Raw genomic sequence first — 27,868 nt, 5'->3', positions numbered from 1 at the left:
AGAAAATTATGCAGCTCTTTTGTGTTCGGTAACCGGCTGAATCATATATGAAACGGTCATTTGTCATGAAAACTTGCCTGCGGATCGCATCTGGATGTGAAGTGAGGGCATTCCTGCTGATTAAATAAATGTACTTCGTGTCGGAGAGCCGGGTCTGATTGTAATTGCCTCGTCGTTGCCGTAATTAGAGCTGGCAAATTTGCGGGCAGGCAATCCAGGCAGCTTTCTAAAAGAGACAGAAACCGCGCGCCCTTGGCGGTGGGGGTGGGAGGGGCTCGCTCTCCACTCCGCAGAAATGACACCGGAGCTCATTAGGGTGGGAGCAGGGCGCACCTCGTGAATTCGAAATAGGTTCATTTATATCAGGATAAGTCACGTGTCCGGTAACTGGAAGAAACAGCGGCGCATCTTCGTTTAGGAACATGTGAACAGTTTGACTCTCTCTCCCTGCCGCACCTTCGCCCTGGAGCTCCGAGCAGCTCCGCCTGTGCGAGCCACCTGCCCCGCGCGACTGCCCTCCGCACCGCAGCCCGTTTACACTGCCCCCTCAGACGTGCCTGGATGAGGGCACAGTTGAGTTTTACTTGACCCAGTAGTAAGGAAGGAAAGGGTCTTGTCTGCGTTTTGGTAGATGGAGAGCAGGGTTCGTCTGTTTAGGTGTTGATCATGAGAAATCTCTGGCGGGTTCAGAGGAAGCACGGGAGCATAGTGCGGCCCCTACCCTCCTCCCAGCTCTGGTAGCCACACCCTGCCGTTCTCGAATCACCGGAGCCTCTGCGTCTCCCGACCCCGTCTCTGGTGATGATTGCCTTCACCCACCTCAGTTCTTCCTAGTTTTGTTTTTTTCCCGACACTTATTCATTTTTGAGAGAGCAGGGGAGGGCCAGAGAGAGAGGGAGACACAGAATCTGGAGCAGGCTCCGGGCTCCAAGCTGTCAGCGCGGAGCCCCACACGGGGCTCGAACTCACAAACCACGAGATTGTGGCTCGAGTTGAATTCGGACGCTTAACTGACTGATCCACCCAGGCGCTCCAGTTCTTTCTAGTTTAGGTGAACTTCACAGACATTGAAGTGAGCAGATCGTAGGCATACATTTTGACCAGTGGGTAACCCAGCTGTGGTGAGGGCTCCATTGTGACCTAAAACGCTGCCATCTCCCCAGGAAGTTCCCTTGGGCCCCTTCTCAGTCATTCTCAGAGTGCCTAAATCGTGTGCGTGCATGCCTGCGTGTGCGCGGTCACCTAGTGCATGGCGTGAACTGAAAAACATGAGAGAAGAAAGCGCTTTCTTCATCTCCGAATAATCGGGTCCGAAACCTTGGGCTTGAAACGCATCCGGACTGTTTACTTCTCGAATCAGTCTTGTCAGATGGGAGTGCTAGGGAGCGTCTAACAGGTTCTGCATTTGGAATTACTGAAATTTAAAATGTCCTTTTTTGTTCGTTTGTCTTTGTCTTTTAAAGAATCCTCGCAAGGCTCGGGTCACACGACGTTTCATCGTGGTGGAGGGGCTGTACATGAACACGGGAACCATTTGTCCTCTCCCGGAGCTGGTGAGCAGCCGCGGTCACTGCAGATTCTAGAACTCGGGCTGTCGGGCGGTGATGCCTCTTGTCCCTGAGCACTTGTGATGCCTCGCATCTGCACCGCTCTGCCTGACGGGTCTCAGGAGCACATTCAGGCCATACCAGGGAAGTACATTAACATTACATGCCAGCCCGGTCTTTAAAGGGTAGTCAAGACTCAGCTTTTTAAAACCAGCTTTATTGAGGTGTAATTGACGCGCTAATGAAATCCATTCACTGTCAGCACAGTTTGGTAAGTTTTGGCAGATTTGTACACCCTCACCTCTGCCGCTGCAGTCAAGTTACAGAACGTTTCGATCTCTCCAGAAAGTTCACTCACTCATATGCCTTTGTAGTCAGTACCTCCAGCCCTGGCCCCAGACCACCGTCGATCTGCTCTCTGTGCCTGTAGTTTTGACTTTTGTGCAATTTCCTGTAAATGAAATCATATAGGATGTGTTTTGTAAAACTCTTGCTTTTTTTTTTTTTTTTTTTTTAATGTTTATTTTTGAGAGAGAGACAGAGACAGCACAAGCCGGGCAGGGGCAGAGAGAGACAGGGAGACAAAGAATCTGAAGCAGGCTCCAGGCTCTGAGCTGTTGGCACAGAGCCCGATGTGGGGCTCGAACTCACAACCCGTGAGATTATGACCATTTCTGGACTCTCAGGGTTGTTCCACTTGTCTGTATGTCTGTCCTTATGCTGGTACCACACTGTCTCAGTTACTGTAGCCTTATAGTAAATCTTGAAGTCGAGACATGTGAGTTCTCCAATTTTGTTCTTTTGTAAGATTGTTATGGTTATTTGAGGTGCCTGGAGATTCCGTTTGAAGTTTAGGATCAACTTTTCCATTTCTGTAAAAAAAAAAACAAAACAAAACAACAACAGCCATTGAGATTTTGACAGATAATAGATATTCGATAGAGAATGGATTTTGATATTGAATCAGGATTATATTGAATCTGTAGATTGTATTGAATCTGTAGATTGCTGTGGAAAGTTTGTCCATCTTACTGATATTAAGTCTTCAAATCCATGAACACGGGAGTATTTCCATTTATTTAGATCCTCTTTAATTTTCTCTGGCAGTGTTTTGTGGTTTTCACTGTGCAGATCTTATATCTTTTTGGTTAAATTTATTCCTAAGTATTTTATTCTTTTTGATATTATTATAAATGGGATTTGGGGGGTGAGCGTTCACTGATAGTTTATAGAAATACAACTGATTTTGTGTTTTGATCTTATATCCTGGAACTTTTACTGAACTTACTAGCTCAAATAGTATTTTTATGGGTCTTATTCTATATATAAACTCCTATAATCTGTGAATAGAGGTGGTTGTGGTTTTACTTCCTTTCCAATTTGGATGTCTTGTATTTCCTCTTCTTGCCTGTTGCTCTGGCTAGAACCTTCTGTACAGTGTAGACTGAGGTGAGAGGGGGAAGATTGTCAGGCTGTCACCACGGAGTAGGATATTAGCTATGGTTTTCCATAAATGCCCTTTATCAGTTGAGGAAGTTCCTTCCTAGTCCTGATTTGTTGAGTGTTTGTACCATGAGAGATTTGGATTTTGTGAGACGCTTTCTCTGAATCAGGTGATGAGTTGATCATGTGATCTTCCATCATCCTATTAGTATAGTTGATTTTCCCGTGTTGAACCACCCTTGAATTCAGCCATTGAAATTTGAGTCTGAGCCCATCAACTGAATGAGGATTCAGAATAAGGATTTCATATCTTGTTTTTAAAGTGTTTTACTGTTTCTTGAGGAAATCTAGACACATTCTAAATATCAGTGAAAGAGATGTGTTGTATTGGTTTTCCTTTCCTTGTTTTTGTGAGTGTCAAAGACTGATAGAATAATATGGGGGAGATAGTATAGTGGGCCAGAAGATACCAGAATTGCATTTTTAGGGCTACAACAGTAAAGCAGTACTGATGGATAGATATACAGCCAAGCCTTGAAACAAAATATAAAGCATAAGGAACAGGTCAAGTATATATTAGCATTGAATATGTAAAGATTACAGGATTATGACTTTGGGATTCCTGTTTGGTTTCACCGACTTGTCTATTTGTGTACCGCTACTGGCATAATATTCTTAAATGTGTTCTAAAACATGATTTTTTTAAAATGTTTGTTTATTTTTGAGAGAAAGAGAGCACAAGCAGGGGAAGGACAGAGAGAGAGGGAGAGGGAGACACAGAATCCGAAGCAGGCTCCAGGCTCTGAGCCATCAGCACAGAGCCCGATGCGGGGCTCGAACTCATGAACCATGAAATCATGACCTGAGCTGAAGTCAGACGCTCAACTGACTGAGCCACCCAGGCGCCCCCGAAACATGATTTTTAGAAATTGTCTCATTCATACAATATCTCATACATACTAATGGATGGAAAACAGTGTTGCAAAGGTATAATTCTCTCCAAATTAGCTTATTCATTGTTAATAAAAATCCATCTATATTTAGTGGTTGATAATCGCTGTATTTTAATTCAGTTGTGGAACTGATCACATTCATATCATTTAAGAGTAAATCAGTTAAACATTTGGGGGAGACACCTGGGTGGCTCAGTCGGTCGAGTGTCCGACTTCAGCCCAGATTGTGATGACCTCACAGTTCGTGAGTTCCAGCCCCACATGAGGCTCTCTGCTGTCAGCACAGAGCCCGCTTCAGATCCTCTGTCCCCCTCTCTCTCTGCCCCTTCCCCGCTCACACTATCTCTCTCTCAAAAAATAAATTAAAAACAAAAAATAGGGGGAAAAAGCTATACAAACATACATATGTTCAGCTTCCCAACATGTACATGGAAAAGTAACATGAAGTAATTAAAAGAACATTCAGAAAAGGATGCATCTAAACTTTCGAAGGGAAAGGACTTACAAGCCTGAAAGCAAAGAGGGAAAACAGATTGAAAGGCATATTAATGAAAACTTTTTCTGAATTAAGAAAACAGTGCCATGAATTCAAATTAAAGCATAAGGCCACTGAGGGAAGTTTCCTCAGGAGTTTTATGTATACTCAGACCAGTATTTAACACGTACTGTCTACATTCATAAGATCTTACAATTTTGTCTTTAAAAATTGGCCTTATACTGTCTATATTGTTAAGTTTAGAGCATCTAAAGTACAGTCTCTTGGGACGCCTAAGTGGCTCAACTTCATTGCAGGTCTCGGCTCAGGTCATGATCTCACAGTTCGTGAGTTCGAGCCCCACATCGGGCTCTGTGCTGACAGCTCAGAGTCTGGAGCCTGGTTCAGATTCTGTGTCTCCCTCTCTCTCTGCCCTTCCCCTGTTCATGTTGTGTGTGTGTGTGTGTGTGTGTGTGTGTGTCTCAAAAATAAACATTATAAAAAAAAAAACTTTTTAATAAATAAAATACAATCTCTTCACCATCATGACACATTTGACCCTTGAACAATGCAGACCCCCATGCAGTTGAAAATCCACATACCTTTTGACTCCCCGAAAACTCAATACCCTACTATTGACCGGAAGCCTTACCCATAACGTAAACAGTTGATTAACACGTGTTTTGTATGTCATACGTATTATACACCGTATCCTTAAGGTAAGCTAGAAAAAAGAAAACATTAAGAAAATCGTAAGGAAGACGAAATACATTTACAGTGCTGGACTGTATCTATTGAAAACACTTCACATCTAAACAGACCCGTGCAAGGGCCAGCTGTAGTTCTGAGAAACGTGCGTACGTGGCCGTGTTCTGAGCTGTAGTTCTGAGAAACGTGCGTAAGCGGGCCACAGGTGCCGAGCTGCCGACCGCAGGACTGTGCCGTCCACTTGCTGCGAGCATCTGGTCGTGGCACTGCCCCCAGTTGCTCAGTATTTGTGTTCTCTGTTTAAAAACGCCTTTGTTTAATACATACTGTTGAGTCGTTCACGTTGAGCTCAGGGCCACCGGCGCTGTAACTCATGCCTGGACGAAGCTTCTCTAACACACGCGTTTCCTCCGTGAGACGCATCCCAGCCTTCTGGCGCTTCAGATCGCCACCCCGCACTTCAGCGCTGTGCTGGGCCGTCGTAACCGGAACCACCGGCCAAAAGCACAAGATACAAAAAACCACAGTGATAAATAGACGCTGAAAAGGACACGTGTCTGCAGTGTGAGCGGAGGCAGGAGTCAGCCTCAGCTGGGGACAGGCAGGTCGGGTGACTCCGTGCGTGCCGCTCCGCACTCTGCCTTGCGTGTTGATTCGGGGTTTCGGGACGCGCCCAGCAAGCGGGCAGGTGCACAGCTACAGACCCACCAGTGTTGGGGACCAGATGTGCTTTTTCCCTCCTAGGTGTCACTGTTCTCCCCAGTATCTTCTTGATGGTGCTGGTCACCAGCACTTTAACGTTGCGTTCTGTTTGCCACTCAGGTGAAGTTAAAGTACAAATACAAAGCAAGAATCTTTCTGGAGGAAAGCCTCTCGTTTGGAGTCCTTGGAGAACATGGTCGAGGAGTCACTGAACATTTTGGAATCAGCGTAAGTGCCCCTTGCTCCTTTTCTGGGGTGTGTCCTCATGCAGAAACCATGTGGTTCCATCCTGCCGGCCACGTTCACATACCACGGGCGTGAGGCAGTGCTCCTCGTCAGCGTGCAGGGTCGTGCCGCCCTGGGCTCTGTCCCTTCACTGAGCCCACAGGGGACCAGGTCCACCAGACCAGGGCCTGTCGTCCCTCAGAGCTGGAAACTCACGGCGGTGCCTCCTAGGATGCGGTCTGTGTAGCCTGTAGCGTGTGATCTTGGCTTTCCGTGTCTTTTCTCTAGAAACGGATAAACTTGCCTGCGTGTGTTTCTTAAAGTCAGTAAGACTTCCCTAACGTAGTCCCTTAGAAAATACGACGGGGGCAGTGAAAGGGTGTTCTCTCCGATATTTACAACTGTGTGTTCTCGCTGGGTTCTGCGTACGGGTGTCAGATGGCCGTGACTTCTCTACGGAGGGAGACACGGAGTCAGAAACACTGCCGGCAGACGCGCCACCAAGCCTCGGGTCCCAGAGAGCTGGAGGGAGTTGGTCACGTGTTCTCTTCAAACGAGCCCCACCTGCCCCAGTCTCGGCGGCTTGAGCCCCTGGAACCTCGGGGAGGAGCAGCGTCTGCCCGCCCCCAGAGCCTGTCTTCACCGACCCCTGTGTGCTGGAGCTGAGGGGAGCTTTTCTGCAGATCCTGTGCGTCAGAGCTTTCCGATCTCTGGCAAAACGTTGAACTAAAGAACACGAAGTCACCTTAGGTTATCTGCATCTCACGACCGATAACGGAGCAGAGCGAGTATCCCTAGTTAGAGTGACGCATGCTCCTTCCCCAGAGGCAGACTGCTATTTGGTGATTAAATGCACTGAGCAGAAGTGCAGAGTAGATGGACCTCAATCGGATCCTGATTCCGGCAGATACTGCAGAAAACAAGCTTTGTGAGGCAGGTATTAGAACACTGAGTATTCGGCAATATTAAGAAATTTTTCATCTGTTAGGTGTGATGATGGTTTCGTGATTATGCTTTTGAAAGGGTCCACGTCCTTTAGAAACGCACACTGAGGTATTTACAGATGAAACTCTTAAGAAGTTGGGGGATTTGCTCTAAAGAAATGCTGAGAGCAGGAGGAGGCTGTACGTGGAAGACTGTCCCATGAGCTGGTAGTGACTGAATCTGGTGATGAGAGTTGTTTACTCTGTCCTCTCTACCTTTGTGTGTGTTTGACGTTTTTCATAATAAAAGGTTTTTTTAGAAAGTAAGAGCCAACAGGTTTCCTTGTTGGGTCTGTGGACCACTGAGAAGCCCCAGGTGGGATCGGGCCAGTCACCATCATGGCATCAGCGAGTGGCTTTGAGCGGCCGCTGTGTGCCCAGGTGCACCTTGGTGCCGGGGCTGGAGCGGGAGGACGGAGTCAGGGCAGCACCGAGTTGAGGAGACGGTGGCGACTCAGAAGGCCACGTGGCACGGTGGGGTTTGTCCGTTGCCCGGTTCCGCGTGGCCAAAGAATCAGTTGCCATGATGTTTGGAAAAACTGCCCTTGCATTTTTGAAAAGGTGAGCGTAGGGATAAAGTGTTCAAAACTCTGAGATTTGTTCGTATTTACCTCAGGTACCTTCTGGGGGCATGGCCAACTAGACCCTCATTGAAGCACGGGAATGACTGATTTTGAACCTCAGAATATTTGTAGTACTAAGCAGCTTTGGGTTTCTTCTTTTAATTTCTTTCTGTCCTTCCACTGGGGGTAAATTGCCCAAGGGCCTCGTTAGAGGCACGCTTCGAAACGTTCCGTGCTTGTGACCACAGGTTTTGTATGGTTTATCCTTCATCGGCACAGAGGTGGTTCATTTGAACCAAGATGTTAACGTGATCAGTGCTGTAGTTTTGTCTGCAGGCTTGACATCGGTCTTTACTTTTTCTTTAAATTGAGGAATAACTCCCACCGTCTTGCTTTTTTTGGCAGATTGATGATATTGACCTTATCAGTGCCAACATGGAGAATTCTCTCGCTTCTATTGGAGGTTTCTGCTGTGGCAGATCTTTTGTAATTGACCATCAGGTGGGTTCTTTTAAAAAAAAAAAAAAGACAGTAGCTCGTGAAACTAATGCCCCCTGGTTGTGTTAGAAGTTACTCAGGGGCCCCTGGGTGGCTCAGTCAGTTAAGCGGCCGACTTTGGCTCAGGTCATGATCTCGCGGTCCGTGAGTTTGAGCCCCGTGTCGGGCCCTGTGCTGACAGCTCGGAGCCTGGAGCCTGTTTCAGATTCTGTGTCTCCTTCTGTCTGACCCTCCCCCATTCATGCTTTGTCTCTCTCTGTCTCAAAAATAAATAAACGTTAAAAAAAAAAAAAAAGTTACTCAGCTGTAACTTCCAGTCACACAGCTTCACTCTGACTTGGTTTGTCACAATCTTTATTTAAAAGTCATGGGGCGCCTGGGTGGCGCAGTCGGTTGAGCGTCCGACTTCAGCCAGGTCACGATCTCGTGGTCCGGGAGTTCGAGCCCCGCGTCAGGCTCTGGGCTGATGGCTCGGAGCCTGGAGCCTGCTTCCGCTTCTGTGTCTCCCTCTCTCTCTGCCCCTCCCCTGTTCATGCTCTGTCTCTCTCTGTCCCAAAATAAATAAATAAAAAACGTTGGGAAAAAAAAAAAAAAGTCAATATGTCAGGGCGCTGGGGTGGCTCAGTCGGTTAAGCATCTGACTTCAGCTCAGGTCATGATCTCACGGTCTGTGGGTTCGAGCCCCGAGTCGGGCCCTGTGCTGACAGCTCGGAGCCTGGAGCTTGGTTTGGATTCTGTGTCTCCTCCTGTCTCTGCCCCTCCCCTGCTCACACTCTCTCTGTCTCAAAAATAAAGATTAAAGAAACTTGTTTAATAACTAAGTAAGTAAATAAAAAGTCGATTTGTCTGAGAATGACTCGACATGTTTGTATTTGGAAAATATCTTCCTTAAAAAGGTCTCGTTTTTGTTACGCGGATCTTTTACACGTGCATGGCTCCTCCCACTTTACCATTTGTACACACCGTTAGCAGGTCGTGCAGATTTGGTGCCTTTAGGGTTTTTAGCCCCCCCCTCCCCCAAAAGAAGTGTATTCATGTCTTTTCCTTGTTTGTTTCTTCTCAGCGACTCTCCGGCCAGGGGTACTGCTTTTCAGCCTCGCTGCCCCCGTTGTTGGCTGCCGCTGCGATCGAGGCTCTCAACATCATGGAGGAGAACCCAGGTACAGTCTTCTGCCCCCAGGACCCCGGGCCTCACGGCTCCCGTCAGCCAGGCTGCTGGCGCGCTTTCGGAGGCATTCGCCGGAGGGGCGTGTGCACCAGACGTCGGTGCCTCCGGATGATGTTGCCTGGCGTTTGTGGGGAGAATCGCGGCTGGGATGTCGTCCAGCTCTGGGGATTCGGTGTGGGCTCCTCTCCCGGCCGGAGGGCTGGGCCGGCTCCCAGGCTGGGCGGATGGGCGGAGACACCAGGAGGAGGGGTCAGCTCCGGGCCTGTTGTCATTCGAGAAGTTAGCTGAAGTGTGCTGCTGCGGGTGCCCCTGCACATAATTTATAGCTTACCCAGGTTTTCCTTCAGCCTTTGACTCGTTATTTGGTACTGAAGCCAAATCCGGTTCACCGGCCGTTCAAGCTTCCTAAGTAGACCAGGTTGATTACATTTCAAATGTGGCCTTAGGTTGGGGTGGCACCTCCTCACAGGGCCTGAAACAAATGGAAAAGCAGGCCTTAACCCGGTTATTTCTAAACTTCAGATTCTTTAACTCTCTAAATGTTTAATATTGGTTTTAATTCAGAGAATCAGGAAACGTGTTTCTGCGTGCACATCGATTGGCTTGCTTGTCAGAAGGCCCAGCACGAGTGCCTCTTGGTCACATGTTTTAGTTTTTTAATTTTCTGTGAGTGAGGTGAAAACGTCCAAGAAAAGATAGTAAACGGTAGTATAGCGTCTTATCTTTTATCAAATCGTTAAGGGTCCAGAAATAAGTAATATATCTGCACCCTTTTATTCTTAGATTATTTACAGACTCCTGATGAGAGCGAGAGCCCTCGTTCTGTTGTGGGAAACCTCCCCCAGCTTGCACTCGGGGCGGGCGAGGAGGCGTGAGGGCAGCACGCCGAGACCGGGCCGGGGCCTCCAGAGGCGCTCCTGTCCCGGGGGGGGTGGCCGCATTTTAAGTTGATGAGCTTGAACGCTAAACATCTTCAGAGATACATTTCGATTAGTAATAGCGCGTCTTCCAAATATTTTTTTTTCACACAGGTCTTTTTTCAGTGTTGAGGGAAAAGTGCAAACGAATCCATAAAGCTCTACAAGGGTAAGTTAACTATATTTTCAGTGAACTTAAAGTCTGTACCACGTTGCGACAGCTAGTGAAAACTTTTGAATGCCACCTCTTTGGTTCTGAGTGTATTTGATAGGCTCGGATCAGTTTGACTCACGGCTAAGAAATGAGGAACTCGGTTCTTTCAAATTTGTGGGCCTGAAACCAGAGCATCATTTTGTTGTTGTTTTATTTTATTACTTATAATTTGTTGAGAGAGAGCACGCACAAGCAGGGGGAGGGGCAGAGAGAAAGGGGAGAGAATCCCGAGCAGGCTCCACGCTTCGCTGCAGAGCCTAACGTGAGGTTTGATCTCACAGCCATGAGATCGTGACCTGGACCGAAATCGAGAGTCGGACACGAAACTGACTGAGCCACCCAGGTGCCCTGCTTTGTGTTGTTGCCTTAACGAACCGTGACTTTGTTTTTCTAAAAGGGATATAAGCTCATTAATGCGATAACAGTATATAAGGGACAGAGGTGAAGATAAGCACCAAACACGCTATCACCAGTAAGAACTCGGGTCAACATGGAGAATCTTTCCTCGTCTGTACGCATAAATGATACCATTATATGCTGTGTCGTTAGGTGACAGTGGGTGGGTTCATATCGTCCATACTTTTTAGAAAATTATTAAGTTTTATTTTAAGTGAAGAAAAACAAGTGAAATTGAAATGAACCCTATGAGTGTTGGCTTGTGTTTGTCTTAATGACACAAGAGTAGTTCTTTAAGGTTGCTCTGGCGTTAAGAAAAAATTCAGGTAGGTGACGCCTTCAGGCAGATTTCTGGTCTTACAGAAAATGATCTCAGTTGCCCAGGTGTTTCCTTTTGTCTCTCCCAAGGTGGAAACATGTCTTTTCAGTCATGAAAGTCCCACTTACTGCCAGATGTGGGAACTAGAAGCTTCTCTAAAAGGAAAGGACAGCGAATAAATGAGCAGATCGCGGCTGTTCAGAGAAAGTAGGGGAGAAATAATTACCGCTCTGGGTGTGTCTGCGCAATAATAACAGAAGTTCTTCTTGCATGATTTATGGTTGGGAGCCATTGTTCGTGTTGCTTTATGAAATGTTAATGTGCCAGCACGGCACACTGGAGCCACTGCAGGTTCAGGAACACCAACCGAAGCGCCCTTCATTCTGTCCGGTGGTAGCAGTGTGCCCCTTTTGTAAGCCCAGCCCTCCTCCGCCCTCCCGTCTTCTCCTCCGAAGCCCCCAGATCCCTGTCTGCCCCGCGCCCGGTGTTGGCAGACAGCCCGGCCTCATGCTGTCACTCAGACCGCCACATCTTCCGTCACAGACGTGCACGCACACGGGCATCCAAACCGCTCCTCCCGGTGTGACGGCCGGGGCGGGGGCGGGGGGTGGGCTGGGGGGCTTGCCTCCTGCAGTCGTAGCTCTTCCTCCGTAAGGACTCAGCGCCTTCGGCCATTCCCTTTCTGCCGTCACCCGTTCCGAGCGATTTGATTAGCGTTCAAGCACACTCTGTCCTCTCTTCTCTTAACTGCCTCTTTCCCGTGACCCCACCTTCCCGCCAGCTGGTAGCCAGTCTTCTCTGGCATTTGTGCTGTGTCCTCATGATCTGATCTCCAGCAGTCTTTCCAAGCTCTTATTTATTCTAGACGTTTGTATCATTCTGTGTGTGATGATGTACGTAGAGGTCCTATTGTCTGCAGTAATTATTCTCTCTCCCTCCAAATTCTTAAACATCTTAGTTCTTTTTTTTCTTTCACTGCATTGCTCTAGGTCGCTAGACATCTTCTGTAATAGTAGTAATAGACATTTTCTGTCATTTCCAACTTAAAAGTCTTTCTTCATTAAGTGTGAAACCATCAGGGCCGCATGGGTAGCTCAGTTGGTTGTTTTAAAGTACGAAACGTTGTACTACGGGATTTTTTTGTAGGTGGCATTGATCAGATTATTCCTAGATTTGGAGACTTTTCAAAAAAAATCATGGACTTGTCTCATGCTGAATTTCACTGTTAGAATTGTCTCCTGTTAGACCGTGCTTGCATTCTGGAGTAAACCCCTATTTGATGATGTATTTTTCTGCACTGTGCTGCTACCCGGTTTATTGAGAAGCCTGTAGGACATATTACATTTAAGGAAGGGAGACCCAGATTACCGGTCTTGGTTGGTGGTCTGAAAGGCCAGTGAAGTTAGCTTCTCGCACCTCCCTTGATACTTGGCACACGGTCATTTAGGAGAGCTCACCGAGTCCTAAACATGTTGAAGGAATCCCGTGTACTAGAAAGTGCTGCTTGCGCTCATTATATTCTGAGGGAAAAGCAGATCTTTCTAAGGGAAGCTGGGTAATGAAGGCGATTTAAAGTGTGCAGCTCGGTTTCCGACAGTCATATGCCACCGTTTGTAGTCAGTCTAGCAGGTGGGTCAAAAATCAAACTATTATTATCACGGGATAAACACGGACTGTAAATGAACCTGATGTGCGGGCCTCATGACGTCTGTAATAATGACTTGAAAACACGGGATTTCACGCCTAAAGGAATCTCTCTCCCTCCCTGAGAAGCTGCAGGTGTCTGTGCTATAAATCCTAAAATGAAAATAATCATAATCCAAGTAGAACTTAACAGTAAACGTGCAAATAAGAAAGGAACTTCGTAACCTGATCATACTTCCGGTGGTCAAGATGCAGCGTCTTTAGTGTTAGAACTCATGTCTATCATTTATGAAGGACAAGATAAATGAGCAAGGAAACAAGATAAATGAGCAGTGAGTAGTCGTGAAGGAGGCAGAGTAATAGAAAATGAATGTGTAGACGCTTCCCGAAAGGAGCGATTTGGGAGGGAGGCCGCAGGAGGTGATCCTGGGGCCGGACCCGGCTTACTAGCCAGCAGTGGAAGTCAGAGCGAGGGGCAGATGAGGAGAGGGCGTGAGGGCCAGGCCTCGGGACCCAGCGGGTGTGTGAGGAGGGGCCGCCAGAGCTGGGGGGGCGGGGAGGCGGGAGCAGGGCCCGCAGGCCTCCCCTCCCGGTGGAAGCCTGGGGATGACTCCTGTTTTCTGTGCTGTGTGAGCCAGTGACGTCCGCCAGGACAGGGAGCCTTCTTCCCGCCAACTCACAGCGGGCCCTGCAGGGGCAGGGGCGTCTACACCAGGGAGCACCGCCCGGAGCACGGATCCCCGCTGTCTCTGTGGGATCGGAGCCCCGCCGTGTGACGCCGCCTGGGAAAACCACGGGGTTCTGCTCCGCTCATGAATGCAGACTTCGTAGTTATTTTTCTGCGCGACACCGTTGCGCCCGGAAGGGACTTACGCTGTGTGTTTCCTTGCAGCATTTCTGGGCTAAAAGTGGTGGGGGAGTCATTTTCTCCCGCATTTCACCTGCAGCTACAAGAGAGCACTGGGTCTCGAGAAGAAGATGTTAAACTTCTTCAGGAGATTGTGAATCACGTAAGTGTGTAGTTGTACCCCGAGCCCAAGCAGCGTCTTCTGTGTCCCGTCTTAGGAAGGATCTCTCTGCCCCGGGACGCAGCCCTCTTAGGGAACCGTTCTGGTCCCCGGGCCTTCGGGGCCCATCTGTGCTGACAGGCCGCACCGTATCTGCCCGGTCAGGTTCCGCTCGCGTTGAAGTTGTCGTGTTCTGCGCTCCATTGTATCAAATACACCTTCCTTGCGCTCTACATAATTAGCCTTCCAGAAAATCCGTTCGCACGGCATTTTCAAAGCCAGGCTTTCGTACCTGTGGGTGGGGCTGGCATTATGAGTGCTGGTCACAGGCAGCACTGGACAGGTGTCTGGGGTGAACCCCCAACGCAGCTGAGACTGGAACTGGAAAGGAGGAAAGATCGCTTCTTCACCAGGCCTAGTTTGGAGGTTGATTTAAATATCTGTGTCTCCTGAAAGTGATTTTACTACTAATTGTAACTTCATTTTTAACTAAGAAACGCCTCCCTGGGGAAGACCACCGGCCCCTTCCCTGGAGCCCTGCCCCCTCCGCCCCCCCTCTCCCCCCGCATGCTGCTTGTGCTCACGCTTGGATGGAAGGGCCTGGGACCCCGTGAGCACCCGTGCTGGGACGGCCCTGCCTTTCCCCCGACTGCAGTGCGGCTAGCATGCGCCTGGGAATGGGGCAGGCTTCTTTCTGCCTTCTCGTCCTGCTTGTCCTGGCGGTCCCTTCCAGGGGCTCTGCTCCGAGGTCACCGTGACGTCAGGATGATGGCTGTTGTCTGTCGTGTGCCCTTGGCTGACCGTGGCCGGGAGGTCGGGTCTCTTCGCGGTGGTGTGGCTAGTCAGTATGGAGAAGGGGGCTGAGGCCGATCTCGGCTTCTTAGCCGCCCTCCCTCCTCCAGTGTGTGAAGTGCCATCAGGAAGGACAGGTCGGGGAGGGCTTCGTGCAGTTGGTGGCCTTCTGGAGTCTGTCAGCTTATAAAACGGAACCAGACCCAGAACGTGAGATCCCCGGCTCAGGGGATCTCAGGAACCGTGTGAGGTGATGAGCAGTCTGGCTGGCGCAGCGTCCGTTCCCCAGGGCCCAGGTGCTGCAGGGCCCCCTCCCCACCCCCCCCCCCCCCCCAGCCCCGGGTGCGGCTCTGCAAACTCGACAAAGACAGACTCTCTTTCACGGGAACCGACCTCCCGCTGGCGCCTTTCACCCCGTCCGCGTTTTTACTGCGATGTCACGTACGTGTGTACGGGCCGAACAGAAAGGACGGCATCCTCGAGGTTAGGGTTCTTAGAGACGTGCCGCGACACGCTTCGTACATTAAACGCAGGCTAAGTGGACGCCGCAGGGAGAGTCAGGTCAGTCACACCAGCTCCATGTGACGGCCCAGCCTGTGCTCTCAGCGGGGGTGCCCGCTGGTGTGATGGACGCAGCCCGGAGCAGCCCGTCGGGGCCTCGAGCCCCCTCGCGGATCCCCCCCCCCCCCCCGCCCCGGCCTCCTCCGGCCCCCGCGGGATGGCTCTACACGGGCTTCACGCCGCAGGGCCGGGGCCGCACTCCTGCCACGGGAGCCCCCGTCTCTGTCCTCGAGACGTCGCGGCCGTGGGGGCCTCCTTCTCCCGGAGTCAGAGACACTGCAGAGGGCAGGCGACGGAAGGGGGGCCCGTCCTCAGAACGGAGGAGAAGGCAACAGTCTACACAGCTCCCCGATGCTGGACCCTGTTTGAGGCCCCAGCCAGAGGACATCCGACATCCCGGGGAGAGCTGAAGGAGAGCGGGCAGGGCTCAGGGGAGGGGCGCGAACACGGTCCAGAAGCCGCATTTGTGCAGAAACGCAGGGTCTTGCGGTGTCTTTGGGTCCCCATGCTAAGCTCCGCTCCACGCTCCGTGTTCCGTATCTGAGAGGGATGGTTGTGGCGTTGGAACTCTCACTTAAGCTTTGCAGAACCCGGTTTCACTAAGTTCTTGTTGAGTTGCCTGACGAGACACTGTTTTTACAAAGAGCGATGGTTTAGGACGTTTCTTAGCCAGGCCTAGGATCAGAGCCGGTCCGGGTGTTCTCAGGCAGTTAACTTCTCCAAGTACACTGAGACGGAGCATCCGTATCCGTCTGGCCACGCTGCCTGCTGCCGTTTCCCGTCTTTCTAGCAGAGGGAGACCCGCCCGGCAGCGGTCGGGAGGGCCCCTCTTCAAGCAGACTCCCTCACTGCCCAGCCTGGGAGCAGCAGCTCCTTCCTTGAGGCCACCCCTGCTCTGATTGTTCTGTTTTTGTTTTTTTCCTTATTTTTCTTAATGCTCATTTACTTTTGAGAGAGAGAAACAGAGTGTGAGCGGGGGAGGGGCAGAGAGAGAGGGAGACACAGAATCGGAAGCAGCTCCAGGCTCTGAGCCATCAGCACAGAGCCCGACATGGGGCTCGAACCCACGGACCGCGAGATCATGACCTGAGCCGAAGCCAAGAGTCGGACGCTTAACCGACTGAGCCACCCAGGCGCCCCTCTGACTATTTGTAAATACGATTCGCATACCAGAAACTTCTCGCTTTTAGAAGATAGAGTTGAGGGGCCTTTAATGTACCACAAGGTTGTGCCCCTGCCTCAGCCCAAAATATTTTCATCCCCCAAAAAGAAACCCTGATGAACCATTACTTCGATAGGATTTTTATCCTTAATTTTGATGGAGTATATTTTAACCTTGTAAGAATATCAGCAAGTGGTTAATGTGTGGAGAAGCTGTGCAAAACGTGGGTGACACCAGACTCTGAAGCCTGGTAGCGCCTGGGCAGAGGAGTTGCTGGCACCTGAAGTGTAGGCTGTTGGGCTGTGAAACCGCCCTCCCGTTTGCGACCGAGTTCGGCTCTGGTTAGTTTCCGGGGCTTTGCTGGTACTGTTGCCCTTGTCCTGACTGTGCTTTGTTGAAAATGGAAGCCCCCAGTCCTCTGTGGCTATTTAAACGTAAATGAAGGAAAAGGAAAAGTCCCATCTGTCCGTGGCACTGGCTGCGTCTCACTCGCGGTGCTTGACGGCCACGCGGCGTGGGCCGCTCACGGGGCCTCGCAGAGCGAACGCCCGGCAGGAGGTCTGGGCGGAGGCGCGGAAGGTGGCGGGGCCGCTGGGGGCACGTCTGTGGCGTTTCGCCTTCTCGCTGTTGTGACTGGGAAAATGAACTAACCTGCGGTTAAGGGTGGCCTCGCAGAGTACCTCCCGTCGGGATGCCCGCCGTGTCTGCCGCCCAGCTCGCAAACGTGTCCCTTCTCTTCACGCAGTGCATGGACAGGAGCATCGCGTTAACTCAGGCACGCTACCTGGAGAAAGAGGAGAAGTGCCTCCCTCCGCCGAGGTGGGTGGACGTTCAAATGTGGCGTGACTCTTGCTTTTGCTACTTGACAAACTCCATAAAGCGTGTTCTGTCGTGAAAACGTCTGAAATGCTGCCACAGGATAAGGAAGTGTGTCCCTAGAATGTAGTTCATCCTCTTTCCTGTTCCTAAAGTAGCCATTTTCAGATTTTACCTGTAAAGCCCCCCCAGGACTCACCGGACCCTCCCAGTTAACCTAAAGAGGTATCCGCGATCCCAGGACTGGACGGGGGCGGCCGAGGTTCTGATGAGCAGATGTGCGTCTGTCACACCTCGAAGGTGACGGGCTGTGCCAGCCACGTCCACCGGGAGGACCATCCTGAGGGAGGGGCACATCCGGCCGCTGGCTGGAACGCCATGGGGTGCATTTGGGAGTGCAGACACTCCCAGACCGCCCAGGGAAAAAGAAAGCAACGGTGGGGAAAATCTAGACAGGTTCAAGACACCCTATGTGGGGGGAGGGCACCTTGACTCTTGATTTACAGTCGGTGCTCTTCAGTAGCACTTAAAATATAGTCAAAGGAGGTAGACACCCAGAGCATGAAGTGTCAGGGTCACAGCATGAGGTCCGTGAGGTCACAGGGGGAGGGCACGATTCGTTCTGGCCTGGAAGGGACTCCCTTCCGAGGGCAGGTGATACTTAAGCCAAGCCCAGAAGATCGAGTGTGTCAGGCAGACTTGTCAACGCCGGCGTCCGGCGGGCTGTGCAGTGGTGTGGAGACCCTCAGGTGCATCTGGAGAGACAGAACACAGGCTTGAGGGAGACGGGAGAGACGCTGGAGAGAGGGAAGGCCCAGGGAGGACCCGGGAGACTGGAGTCTGAGCCTGTGCGGACTTGGAGGGCCAGACCACGGGCAGCAGCCCTGAATGGCTTAACGAGCCTACCCCGTTCTAATTGCACCCAGGCAAGGTGCGGTCTTCTGTCTCAGGACAACAGGGTCCCTGCTTGCTTTGTTCCCTCAGCGCTCCCTGCCCAGCACAGTGCAGCTCAGTGCAAGTGCCCAGTGGACCGTCCGGATGTTTGCAGGGGGGGTGGGAGAGAAGAGGGAGGAGTGCCCAGGAGAGCTGATACTGTTTTGTGTTCAGTTTCCTGAAAACTTAAAAATGTCTGCCTTGCCTCCGAGTATTCTAGAACTTCCACGCGACTCACGGAGTTGTAAATGTGAGCGTCGGCACGTAAACACTCCCTGATTTGAGAAACGTGAATTCCTGCCTTGGGCCCGGTGCTCCTCAGGCAGAGCTCCTGACACCCAGAGCCCCCCACAAGGTTGCAGTCGGGCCTCAAGTGGCAGACTTCTGAAAATGGCCCGTCAGGGTTCGGGCTTGCGGGCAGAGGGTCCCTGCCACAGTCGCTCGACTCTGCCGTGCCGTGACAGATGGCACAGCCTCCTTTGACGATTTTCTGTGTCCTTGTTTCTCAGCATCAGGGTCGTGGTCACAGTGGAACAGACAGACGAAGAACTGGAGAGAGCCGCACGCACAATCAAGGAGGTGGCCCAGGCCGTGCTGCTGTAGGCGGGTCCCAGGGCCAGGTGGGCATCGCCGTGCGGCACACGCAGGCCTCCCAGTTGCCGCCGAGCAACCTGGAAGAGGCCTGCGGGTACCTGGCAGGGTGGCCACCGACCGATCACGTGGGTGTGGACTCGGCGGACCACCACGAGGAGGATGCTGGTTATTTAAACACACACACGCGCACACACACACACGCACACACACACACACACACACACACACCTAAAAGCCCAGGAACTGGTTTTTTAAGAAGAAAACTAATGACGGCATATAACCGATATTTAAATTGTGCGGTTTAGTACTATTTAAATGTTTTATTATACTAGTATTTTATATTCTTTTGTTGTTGCCGTTTAAAAATGGAGCTTCAGCTTATCTTTTCTCCCTCTAATAGTAATTGTGCGAGCACTCCTAACGTTTCCTAGCAAAGCATCCCTGCAGCATTAAAGCTTAGAGGAGCACTTCACCGTCTCGGACACAAAACGTATCTGTGAGGATCTAATTCAACCACGTCTTACGCAGTCTCCATCCCGTGAAGCCCAGTGGTGGCTAATGTATAAGGAAGCACTCTTTGTGCTGTCGCGACCAACTTTTCATTATATTTGAATCCTAGAGTTTTTATATGCATTTCTAACAGCTTACCTTAGCATCCCTAACTGGAGAATGACTACTCATTGTATTTCCTAAGTGAGCAATAATTTAAATCAAATACTATTTTAGTTTGATATAATTGACCTTCACATTTATTGTGTGTTGACTTCTAATCTGTTTTAGGAGGAGGGTTACTGTGACGATCCCAGAATAGAAATCATGTCCTTGATATTTTAGAATATCTTGAATGTATTCCTTTTTTGTAGAGTGGGTTTGCCTAAGGACATATAACTACTGTCTTTTTCTAAGCGAAGGAAAATTATTTTTATTTTCGGCTTATGAATTCCAAATATCTAAAAATGTGAATGCACTAAAAATAAAATTTTTAAGCTGGACTTTAGCTATCTGTTTTTTCTTGTGCCGTGTGCCACAAGGTAGTGTGTAAATATTACACCGTTGTTTCTTCTCTTAGTAAAGGTAAAGGAGTAAAATTGTTTAAAAAAAAAAAAAAAAGTAATAATGCCATTTTTATAATATGTGTTCATATTAACAAATGGTCTTCAACATCTTTTTAAATAACCTATTTTTTAATGTTTAGTTTCTATTTTGCTTGAGGTATTTCGTACATATGTGCCTTGTGATCGCTGCTGCTTTAAAGGATACAGTACTGTCTTTGGGGGATGTATCTTTTCGTTATATTTTTTAATGAAATAAACCTACATTCCTGACAATCAGTCTATATGCATGTGTAATGTGTTCAACAGAACAGCCTCTGGATTTTCACTTTTCCACATAGGTAGGGTAGTAGTCTTGGTGTCTGTGTTTAGAAACTATTAAGTACAGGGGCGCCTGGGTGGCTCAGGTGGTTAAGCTTCCGACTTTGGCTCAGGTCATGATCTCACGGTTCGAGAGTTTGAGCCCCACGTCGGGCTCTGTGCTGACAGCTCAGAGCCTGGAGCCTGTTTCAGTCTGTGTCTCCCTCTCTCTCTGACCCTCCCCCGTTCATGCTCTGTCTCTCCCTGTCTCAAAAATAAATAAAATGTTAAAAAAATAAAAAATAAAAATGATAGAAGTGCCTGGGAAAGATGGTGAAAACAACACATGTTGTCTGACATCAGCCCTTGAAACATAGCAGCATTTTGAACAAAAACCCAAAACCAAAGTCTTTCTGTTAAAACTGTACAATAACCAGCATCCAGGTACATGCACCACAAAAGAAACATATGCTAGGAACAGTAAACTTGCATAAAACTGAGGCAGAATGCTGAGAGAAAACTCCCCTCAAACCTGAAGCAGGGCACATATTTCTCCCAAGAAACCACAAGAGGGCTCTGGAACGCTCCATCGGCGGCTGGGGTGGGCAGCACGGAACCCATTCGGGGACCGTGTTCACTCGGCATCGTCATCCACAGGAGAGGAAGTACCCAAACAACTCCTCCCTTTGTGTTGTCTACAGCTGGGTTCCAACTCAGGAAATGTGGGGCTCTGAGCAAGCTGGGACAGAAACGAGAGCGGTATTTCCAATCTAGAACTGCACCAACGGGACTGTATGCTTTTGTTTTAGGAACCACTAGAACGGCTCTGTAATATGCCAGTTGTAAGATGCATTTCAGTAACAAGTATCGTCACATGGGTGAAAAGGTGCATCTTAAAATCTGCGGGATAAGTCAATGATCTGCTGATGTGCGGGCTTGATGCCCTCTTTCCTTGTGGATGTAAAACCTTTGTGTCCCAGAACACAGTGTGTGAGGACGATTATGGCCACCTAGTCTTCCATTATCTCCACCCTTCCAAAACATTGTCCTTATGAGGACATCAAACAAAACCACCCATTACCCACACCCACAGTACGGATTATGGCGTAGAGAATACGTAAACTTTATTTTCCTATCTAGTGCCTGGTAGAGAGGAAAACGGGGTAGGCGGCTAAATGATGACAGAACACACGTAAAGCAAAAAGTCGTCTTCCAGAAGCAACATGCAAAAGCAAAACAAAAGGGGAGCAGCCTTTTCAAGAGATTCAAGGGAAAAAGAAATGTGAATCAAGTATCCAGAAGAGCTGTCTTTCAAGTAAGAAGTTGGTACTATGTTCATAAGCCCTTCTGAGGAATCTGCTACGGGGAAGCTCCATCAAATCAAGAAGTCGCTGGGGAAATGAGAAGAATTAAGATAGTAAACTAAGAACTATTCTTTTTTTTTTTTTAATTTTTTTTTTAACGTTTATTTATTTTTGAGACAGAGAGAGACAGAGCATGAACGGGGGAGGGTCAGAGAGAGAGAGGGAGACACAGAATCGGAAACAGGCTCCAGGATCTGAGCGGTCAGCCCGGAGCCCGACGCGGGGCTCGAACTCACAGACCGCGAGATCGTGACCTGAGCCGAAGTCGGACGCTTCACTGACTGAGCCACCCAGGCGCCCCACTAAGAACTATTCAACACAGAAGAAAGCAGTAAAGGACAGAGGTGCAAAAATAAATAGCAAAAACCCAACCATATAGAGAATTACGTTCAAAGGTGAATGGGCAAAACATTTCATTCAAAAGGCTGAGCTTAGCAGGCAGACTAAATTTTTTTTTAAAAACCTGTGCTGTCTGTAAGAAACTTCACGTTCAAAGACGCAAGTAAAGATGAAAAGTATGCCATGCAAACAACCGTGAAAGAGCTGGAGTGACCTGTATCAGTATCAGAAAGAACTTTCAAGAACTATCGCTACAGACAAACAGAGACGTTTCGGAATGATAACAGTGTCACTACATAGTGAAACCCCAACAATTATAAGTGTATATATGCTCCTAAACACAGAGTCCTAAAATACATGAAGCAAAACTGGCATAATTGAAAGAATAATTTATCAGTCATAGTCGGAGATTTGAAAAAGCCCACCCTAAATAACTGAGAACAAGAAAGAAAATCGTACATAAAGAAGTCCTGAACAGTACGGTCAACTGACTGGAGCAGACCTATTTACGTTTGTAGAACATCCTACTCAGAAATTCCAGAATACATAGTCTTTTCAACTGCACGTGAGACAGTCTTCAGGGCAGATCACATGCTGGGTCATAAAACCAGGCTCAATAAATTTAAAAAGATTGAAATCATAAAACGTATGTTCTCTGTCCACAACACAATTAAATCAGATCTGCAATAGAAAACCGGAAGAAAGGCGCCTGGGTGGCTCGGTCGGTTAAGTGTCCGACTTCGGCTCAGGTCATGATCTCATGGTCCGTGAGTTCGAGCCCCACGTCGGGCTCTGTGCTGACAGCTCAGAGCCTGGAGCCTGTTTCAGATTCTGTGTCTCCCTCTCTCTCTGCCCCTCCCCTGCTCATGCTATGTCTCTCTCTGTCTCAAAAATAAATGTTAAAAAAAATTTTTTTAAAAAAAGAAAGAAAACCAGAAGAACCCCAAATATCTAAACTCATGGATCAAAGGAGAATCACAAAGGAAGCTTCTTAAATGTTCTGAACTGAATAAATATAACAGCAAAATTTATGTGACACAGCTAAAGCAGTGGTTAGAAGGAAATTTGTAGCTTTAAACTCCTGGATTAGAAAAGAAGAAAGGTTTCCAATTACTAACTTCAATTTCCACCTTGGGAAAGTGGGAAAAGAAGAGCAAACTGAGCCCGAAGGAAAGAAAGAAAGATTAGAGAAGAAATCAGTGAATAGAAAACAGAAAAATAGAGAAAATTAATGAAACGATTGGCAAGTACTTGTTGGACTGGCCAAGAGAGTAACAGAAGACACAAGTTACCACAATCAGAACTTAGAGGGGCAACATCACTACCATTCCTACAGAAATCAGGAAGATTGTAAGAGAATATTACAGGCTTAGGCCAACAAAGTAGACAACTTGAATGACATGAACGAATTCCAAGAAAGACACAAATTATCAAAACAAACTCTATTCAGAAGTAGAAAATCTGAATAGAAATGTAACATTGCATTAGTATCTTCAGATCTTCCCACAAAAATGTCCAGATCCAGTAAATTCTATCAAACATTTAAAGAACAACTAATACCAATCAGTCACAAATTTCTTTCAGAAAGAAAGGAGGTGAGAGCACCTCTCAGTTCATCCTGTTTGGTACCTATGCTACTAAAGCCAGACAAATTACACGAAGAGAAAACTACATATAATTCTCATGAACACGGACAGAAAAAGTCCTAAATTATATTTAACGATTTTCCTGGAGAATCTAGCCTGTGCAATAAGGGGGTAAAACATCAAATTGGAAAAAAAAACCAAAACAAATTTATTTGCAAATGACACTCTGTAGGAAATTCTAAGACATCCATTAAAAAACTGTAGCATTTAATTGTGTTTAGCAAGCTCAGAAGATACCAGGTCAATATATATATAAATGAATTGTATTTCTGTATATTAGCAACAATCTGATGGGAAACTAAGGAAACAATTCCATGAATAATAGCATTAAAATGAATAAAATAAGAAATTTAACAAAAGCATAAGATTTTACACTGAGAAGCGTAAAAACTATGAAATATCGCTATAAGAAATTGAGGAAGATTTAAATAATTGGAGAGACGGTCCATCTTCATAAATTGGAAGAGTCCCCAAACTGATTTATAGATTCAGTGCAGTCCTTATCAAAATTCCAGCAGACTTTTATGCAGAAATCAAGAAATCAATAAATTAAAATTTATATAAAAACAGACCTATAGTAGGCAAAACAATTAAAAAGAAGAACAAAGTTGAAGGGTTTACACTACCTGCTATTAAAACTTACTATGATACTACAGTTAACAAGACGTATGGTACTGGTACAAGGATATATCAATGGAACACCATTGAGAGTTCAGAAATAAACCCTTATATTTATGGTGAATTGATTTTCAACAAAGTGCCAAAGTTCTAATCCAACAGGAAAAGGATAGTCTTTTCAACAAATGTTGCTGAGAGAATTGGATATTGTAGTAGATTGCATAATAGCCACCCAAAGAATCGAGTCCTAATTCTTGGAACTTGGAAATGTTACCTTATCTGGAAGAAGGGATCTGTGCAGCTGTGATTAAGGATTTTAAGCTGAGATTACCGTGAATAATAATGGTGGGCCCTAGAAGCCATCACAAGTGTCCGAAGAGGCGAAAGGAGATGACTACTCTTGAGGAGAAGGCCATGTGAAGACAGGCAGAGGTTGCTGTGAGTAGTGATTTAAAAGATTTTCTCCTTTCTCCCAGAAGTTTTATGGCTTAGCCACATATTTAGGCGTCTGGTCTTATTATGAGTTGATTTTCATTTTTATACAGCATTTTCTGTCCGGGTGACTCCTGAGTGAGACATTTCCTTTAACTTTTTGGAAGATGTGGCTGAGGCTATTTTTCATTAGTTCCTTTTCTTTTAAAATTTAAAAATATCAACAAAATGAAGCATCGTGGTTAGAAGATCAAATTGTAGTGAAAAATGTCCACCCCCACTGTCCCCACGCTCAGCCACGCTCTCAAGAGGCAACCACTTTTTAAAATGTTCCCCCTTTGTTCTTCTGGAATAAAACGTGTCTAAATAATATCATGCCCCTATGTCCTCATTTATCAACCTGAAACTGCAATTAGGATCTCCTATTTTGAAAATATTTCGTATATATATTTCGTATATATATTTCGTATATTTCGTATATGTATTTTGTATATTTCGTATATATATTTCGTATATTTCGTATATGTATTTTGTATATTTCGTATATATATTTCGTATAATCCGTATATATATTTCCCTGTTTTTCTACTTGAATTACCCACTTTCCCTGGGTTATTTTTCTAGGAGTTCCTGGTTTATGCTCAGCAATAACCCCATATAGTTTCATGCACCTGCATTGTTAATATCTGCTATCCGTATCTTAGCTCTCGTTGAACAGAGCCTCAATTTTGATGTAGTGAGAGCCATTGTTTTTGTTTGTTTGTTTGTTTGTTTGTTTTTTAATGGTTTGTGCTTTTGTTTGAGGACTTTTCAGCACTCTCTGCTCTCTGTTGATTTCCGGTCTCTTTCTTTCACTTTTAAGTCTTTAATCTATTTAGAGTCTGCCCCCGTGTCTGAGATTAGGTAGAGATGCAATTTATCTTTCTTCTTCTGTATTCTGTAGTCCCATGTCATTCTCTAAGCAATCTGTTGTTTCCTCATTAATTAATTCATTCATTAATTTTTTAAAAATACTCACTTTGAGAGAGAGAAAGGGAGCAGGGGAGAGGGAGAGAGAGAGAATCCCAAGCATTCTCTGTGCTGTCAGGCGCAGAGCCCTGTGCAGGGTTCGAATGCACGAACTGTGCGATCATGACCTGAGTGAGCTGAAGCCAAGAGTCGCACACTTAACCGACTGAGCCACCCAGGCGCCTCCCCCCCATTAATTTATTTTTATACTTTATCTTCTATTAAGTCTCATACAAACATGCCGGTCAGTCTCCAATTTGTCATTTTCCCTCGTCTGTCCTTCTGCCCTTGTGTTGGTTTCGGTATGGCTTTATTAAAACACCCTTGGGGCGCCTGGGTGGCTCAGTCGGTTGAGCATCCGACTTCAGCTCAGGTCATGATTTCACACTCCATGAGTTCGAGCCCCGCGTCGGGTTCCGTGCTGACAGCTCAGAGCCTGGAGCCTGCTTCAGATTCTGTGTCTCCCTCTCTCTCTGCCCCTCCCCAGCTCGTGCTCTGTCTCTGTCTCAAAAATAAATTAAAAAACATTTTAAAAAAATAAATAAAACAGGGGCGCCTGGGTGGCGCAGTCGGTTAAGCGTCCGACTTCGGCCAGGTCACGATCTCGCGGTCCGTGAGTTCGAGCCCCGCGTCAGGCTCTGGGCTGATGGCTCGGAGCCTGGAGCCTGTTTCCGATTCTGTGTCTCCCTCTCTCTCTGCCCCTCCCCGTTCATGCTCTGTCTCTCTCTGTCCCAAAAATAAATAAACGTTGAAAAAAAAAATTAAAAAAAAAATAAATAAAACACCCTTTACCACATCCCACTATCTGGCAGGACACACCCTCCCTTTGTTTTCTCTAAAATTGACTTCACTATTCATAGATCTGTCTCCGTATGTATTTTTCAATTACTTCCTTGAGTTCCTTTAAAAGAAATCCAGCTGGAATTTCAACTGATACTGCATTTCATTCACAGATTAAACTAAAAAGAATCAACCATCTTATAATATCAAATGTTCCTATCTAAGAACATGGGATGTCTTTGTATTTAGTGAGATCTTCAGTCTCCTTTATTAGCGTTTTTGTTTCCACATAGAAGGATTTTGGATTCTTGGGTAATTCCTAGTATTTCATAGTTGTAGTCATTGTAATTTGCGTCTTTTATTATATTTAATGGTTGGTTATTGCTGGCAGAGGAAAAGACCATTGATTTTTTTTTCCTTTTTTCCCCAAGTTTTTCTTTAAATTCCAGTTAGTTAACATACACTGTAATACTAGTTTCAAGTGTAGAATTTAGTGATTCAGCACTTTCATACAACACCCAGCACTCATTACAAGGGCCATCCTTAATAAAAATATGTGGGCGGCTAGGTGGCTCAGTCGGTTGAGCATCCGACTTCAGCTCAGGTCATGATCTCACTGTCCATGAATTCGAGCCCCCGTCGGGCTCTGGGCTGACAGCTAGGAGCCTGGAGCCTGCTTGGGATTCTGTGTCTCCCTCTCTCTCTGCCCCTCCCCCCCTCATGCTCTGTCTCTGTCTCTCTCTGTCTCTCTGTCTCTGTCAAAAATAAATAAACATTAAAAATTTTTTTTAACAATATGATATACTTCACAAATTTTCATGTCATATCCTTGCACAGGGGTGATGCTAATCTTCTGTGTATCATTTCAACTTTAGTGTATGGTCTGGAAAACTTGATGAAGTCCTGTATGTGTTCTAATACAGTTGCCCCTTGAACAACATGGGTTTGAACTATGTGGGTCCGCTTGTATGTAGATTTTTTTCTTATGATTTTCCTAATAACATTTTCTCTAGCTTACTTTATGATCAAAATGCAGTGTATGATACCCATAATATACAAAATATGTGTTCATCAACTACGTTATCAATAAGGTTTCTGGTCAATGGTAAGCTATTAGTAGTTAAATTTCTGGGGAGTCCAAAGTCGTATGGGGATTTTGTACTACATGGGTGTCAGTGTCTCTAACCCTCATGTTGTTCAAGAGTCAACTGTAGTTTGGGGCACCTGGGTGGCTCAGTCGGTTAAGCATCTGACTTTGGCTCAGGTCATAATCTCATGGTTCATGGGTTCAAGCCCTGCATGGGTCTCTGTGCTGATGGCTCAGAGCCTGGAGCCTGCTTCGAAATCTGTGTCTCCCTCTCATTCTGCCCCTCCTCTGCTCGTGCTCTCTCTCAAAAATAAATAATCGTTAAAAAAAAAAGTCAACTGTAGTTTGATGGTTCTTCTGATTTTTCTAGGTAGATGTTCATTATACCTCTTATTTCATTTTCTTTTGTTACGGCATTGTCTAGGATCTCCACAACAGTGCATTAAACAGTGGCAGTGCCACTGGGCGTCCTTACCTTGTAACTAATCGTAAAGAAAATCCATCTAAAGTGTCACTATTACATTTATCAACTTAAGTTGCTATGGGGTTTTGGTACATAGCCCTTAGCAAATGAATAAAGTTCAGGTCCTCTGGAAAGCAGACATCAAGACAAATAGACATT

General features: G+C 47.1%; 1 protein-coding gene and 1 non-coding gene across 3 annotated transcripts in view; one reads left to right on the top strand and one right to left on the bottom strand.

Annotated features, from left to right (window-relative positions):
* Nucleotides 1-19,948, top strand: part of SPTLC1 (serine palmitoyltransferase long chain base subunit 1) — a 52,564-nt gene extending 32,616 nt beyond the window's left edge. The window contains exons 8-15 of one of the 2 annotated variants that reach the window (XM_043566955.1): nt 1,464-1,553; nt 5,949-6,056; nt 8,005-8,100; nt 9,161-9,257; nt 10,297-10,351; nt 13,648-13,765; nt 17,023-17,096; nt 18,568-19,948. In XM_043566955.1, the coding sequence (XP_043422890.1) occupies nt 1,464-1,553; nt 5,949-6,056; nt 8,005-8,100; nt 9,161-9,257; nt 10,297-10,351; nt 13,648-13,765; nt 17,023-17,096; nt 18,568-18,925 (996 nt within the window). In that variant the 3' untranslated portion in view covers nt 18,926-19,948. Of the gene's footprint in view, nt 1-1,463; nt 1,554-5,948; nt 6,057-8,004; nt 8,101-9,160; nt 9,258-10,296; nt 10,352-13,647; nt 13,766-17,022; nt 17,097-18,535 lie in introns of both variants that reach the window. The other variant, XM_043566954.1, reaches the window with a different exon arrangement.
* A 7,001-nt stretch (nt 19,949-26,949) lies between these two features.
* LOC122475483 lies at nt 26,950-27,052 on the bottom strand. Its single transcript, XR_006295183.1, has one exon. It is a non-coding gene; the product is annotated as a U6 spliceosomal RNA (small nuclear RNA).
* Nucleotides 27,053-27,868: the final 816 nt, after the last annotated feature.

Source organism: Prionailurus bengalensis, chromosome D4, assembly GCF_016509475.1.
Source record: "Prionailurus bengalensis isolate Pbe53 chromosome D4, Fcat_Pben_1.1_paternal_pri, whole genome shotgun sequence".
In the NCBI taxonomy this organism is placed as follows: Eukaryota; Metazoa; Chordata; class Mammalia; order Carnivora; family Felidae; genus Prionailurus; species Prionailurus bengalensis.
This window is presented reverse-complemented; position numbering and strand designations above follow the sequence as displayed.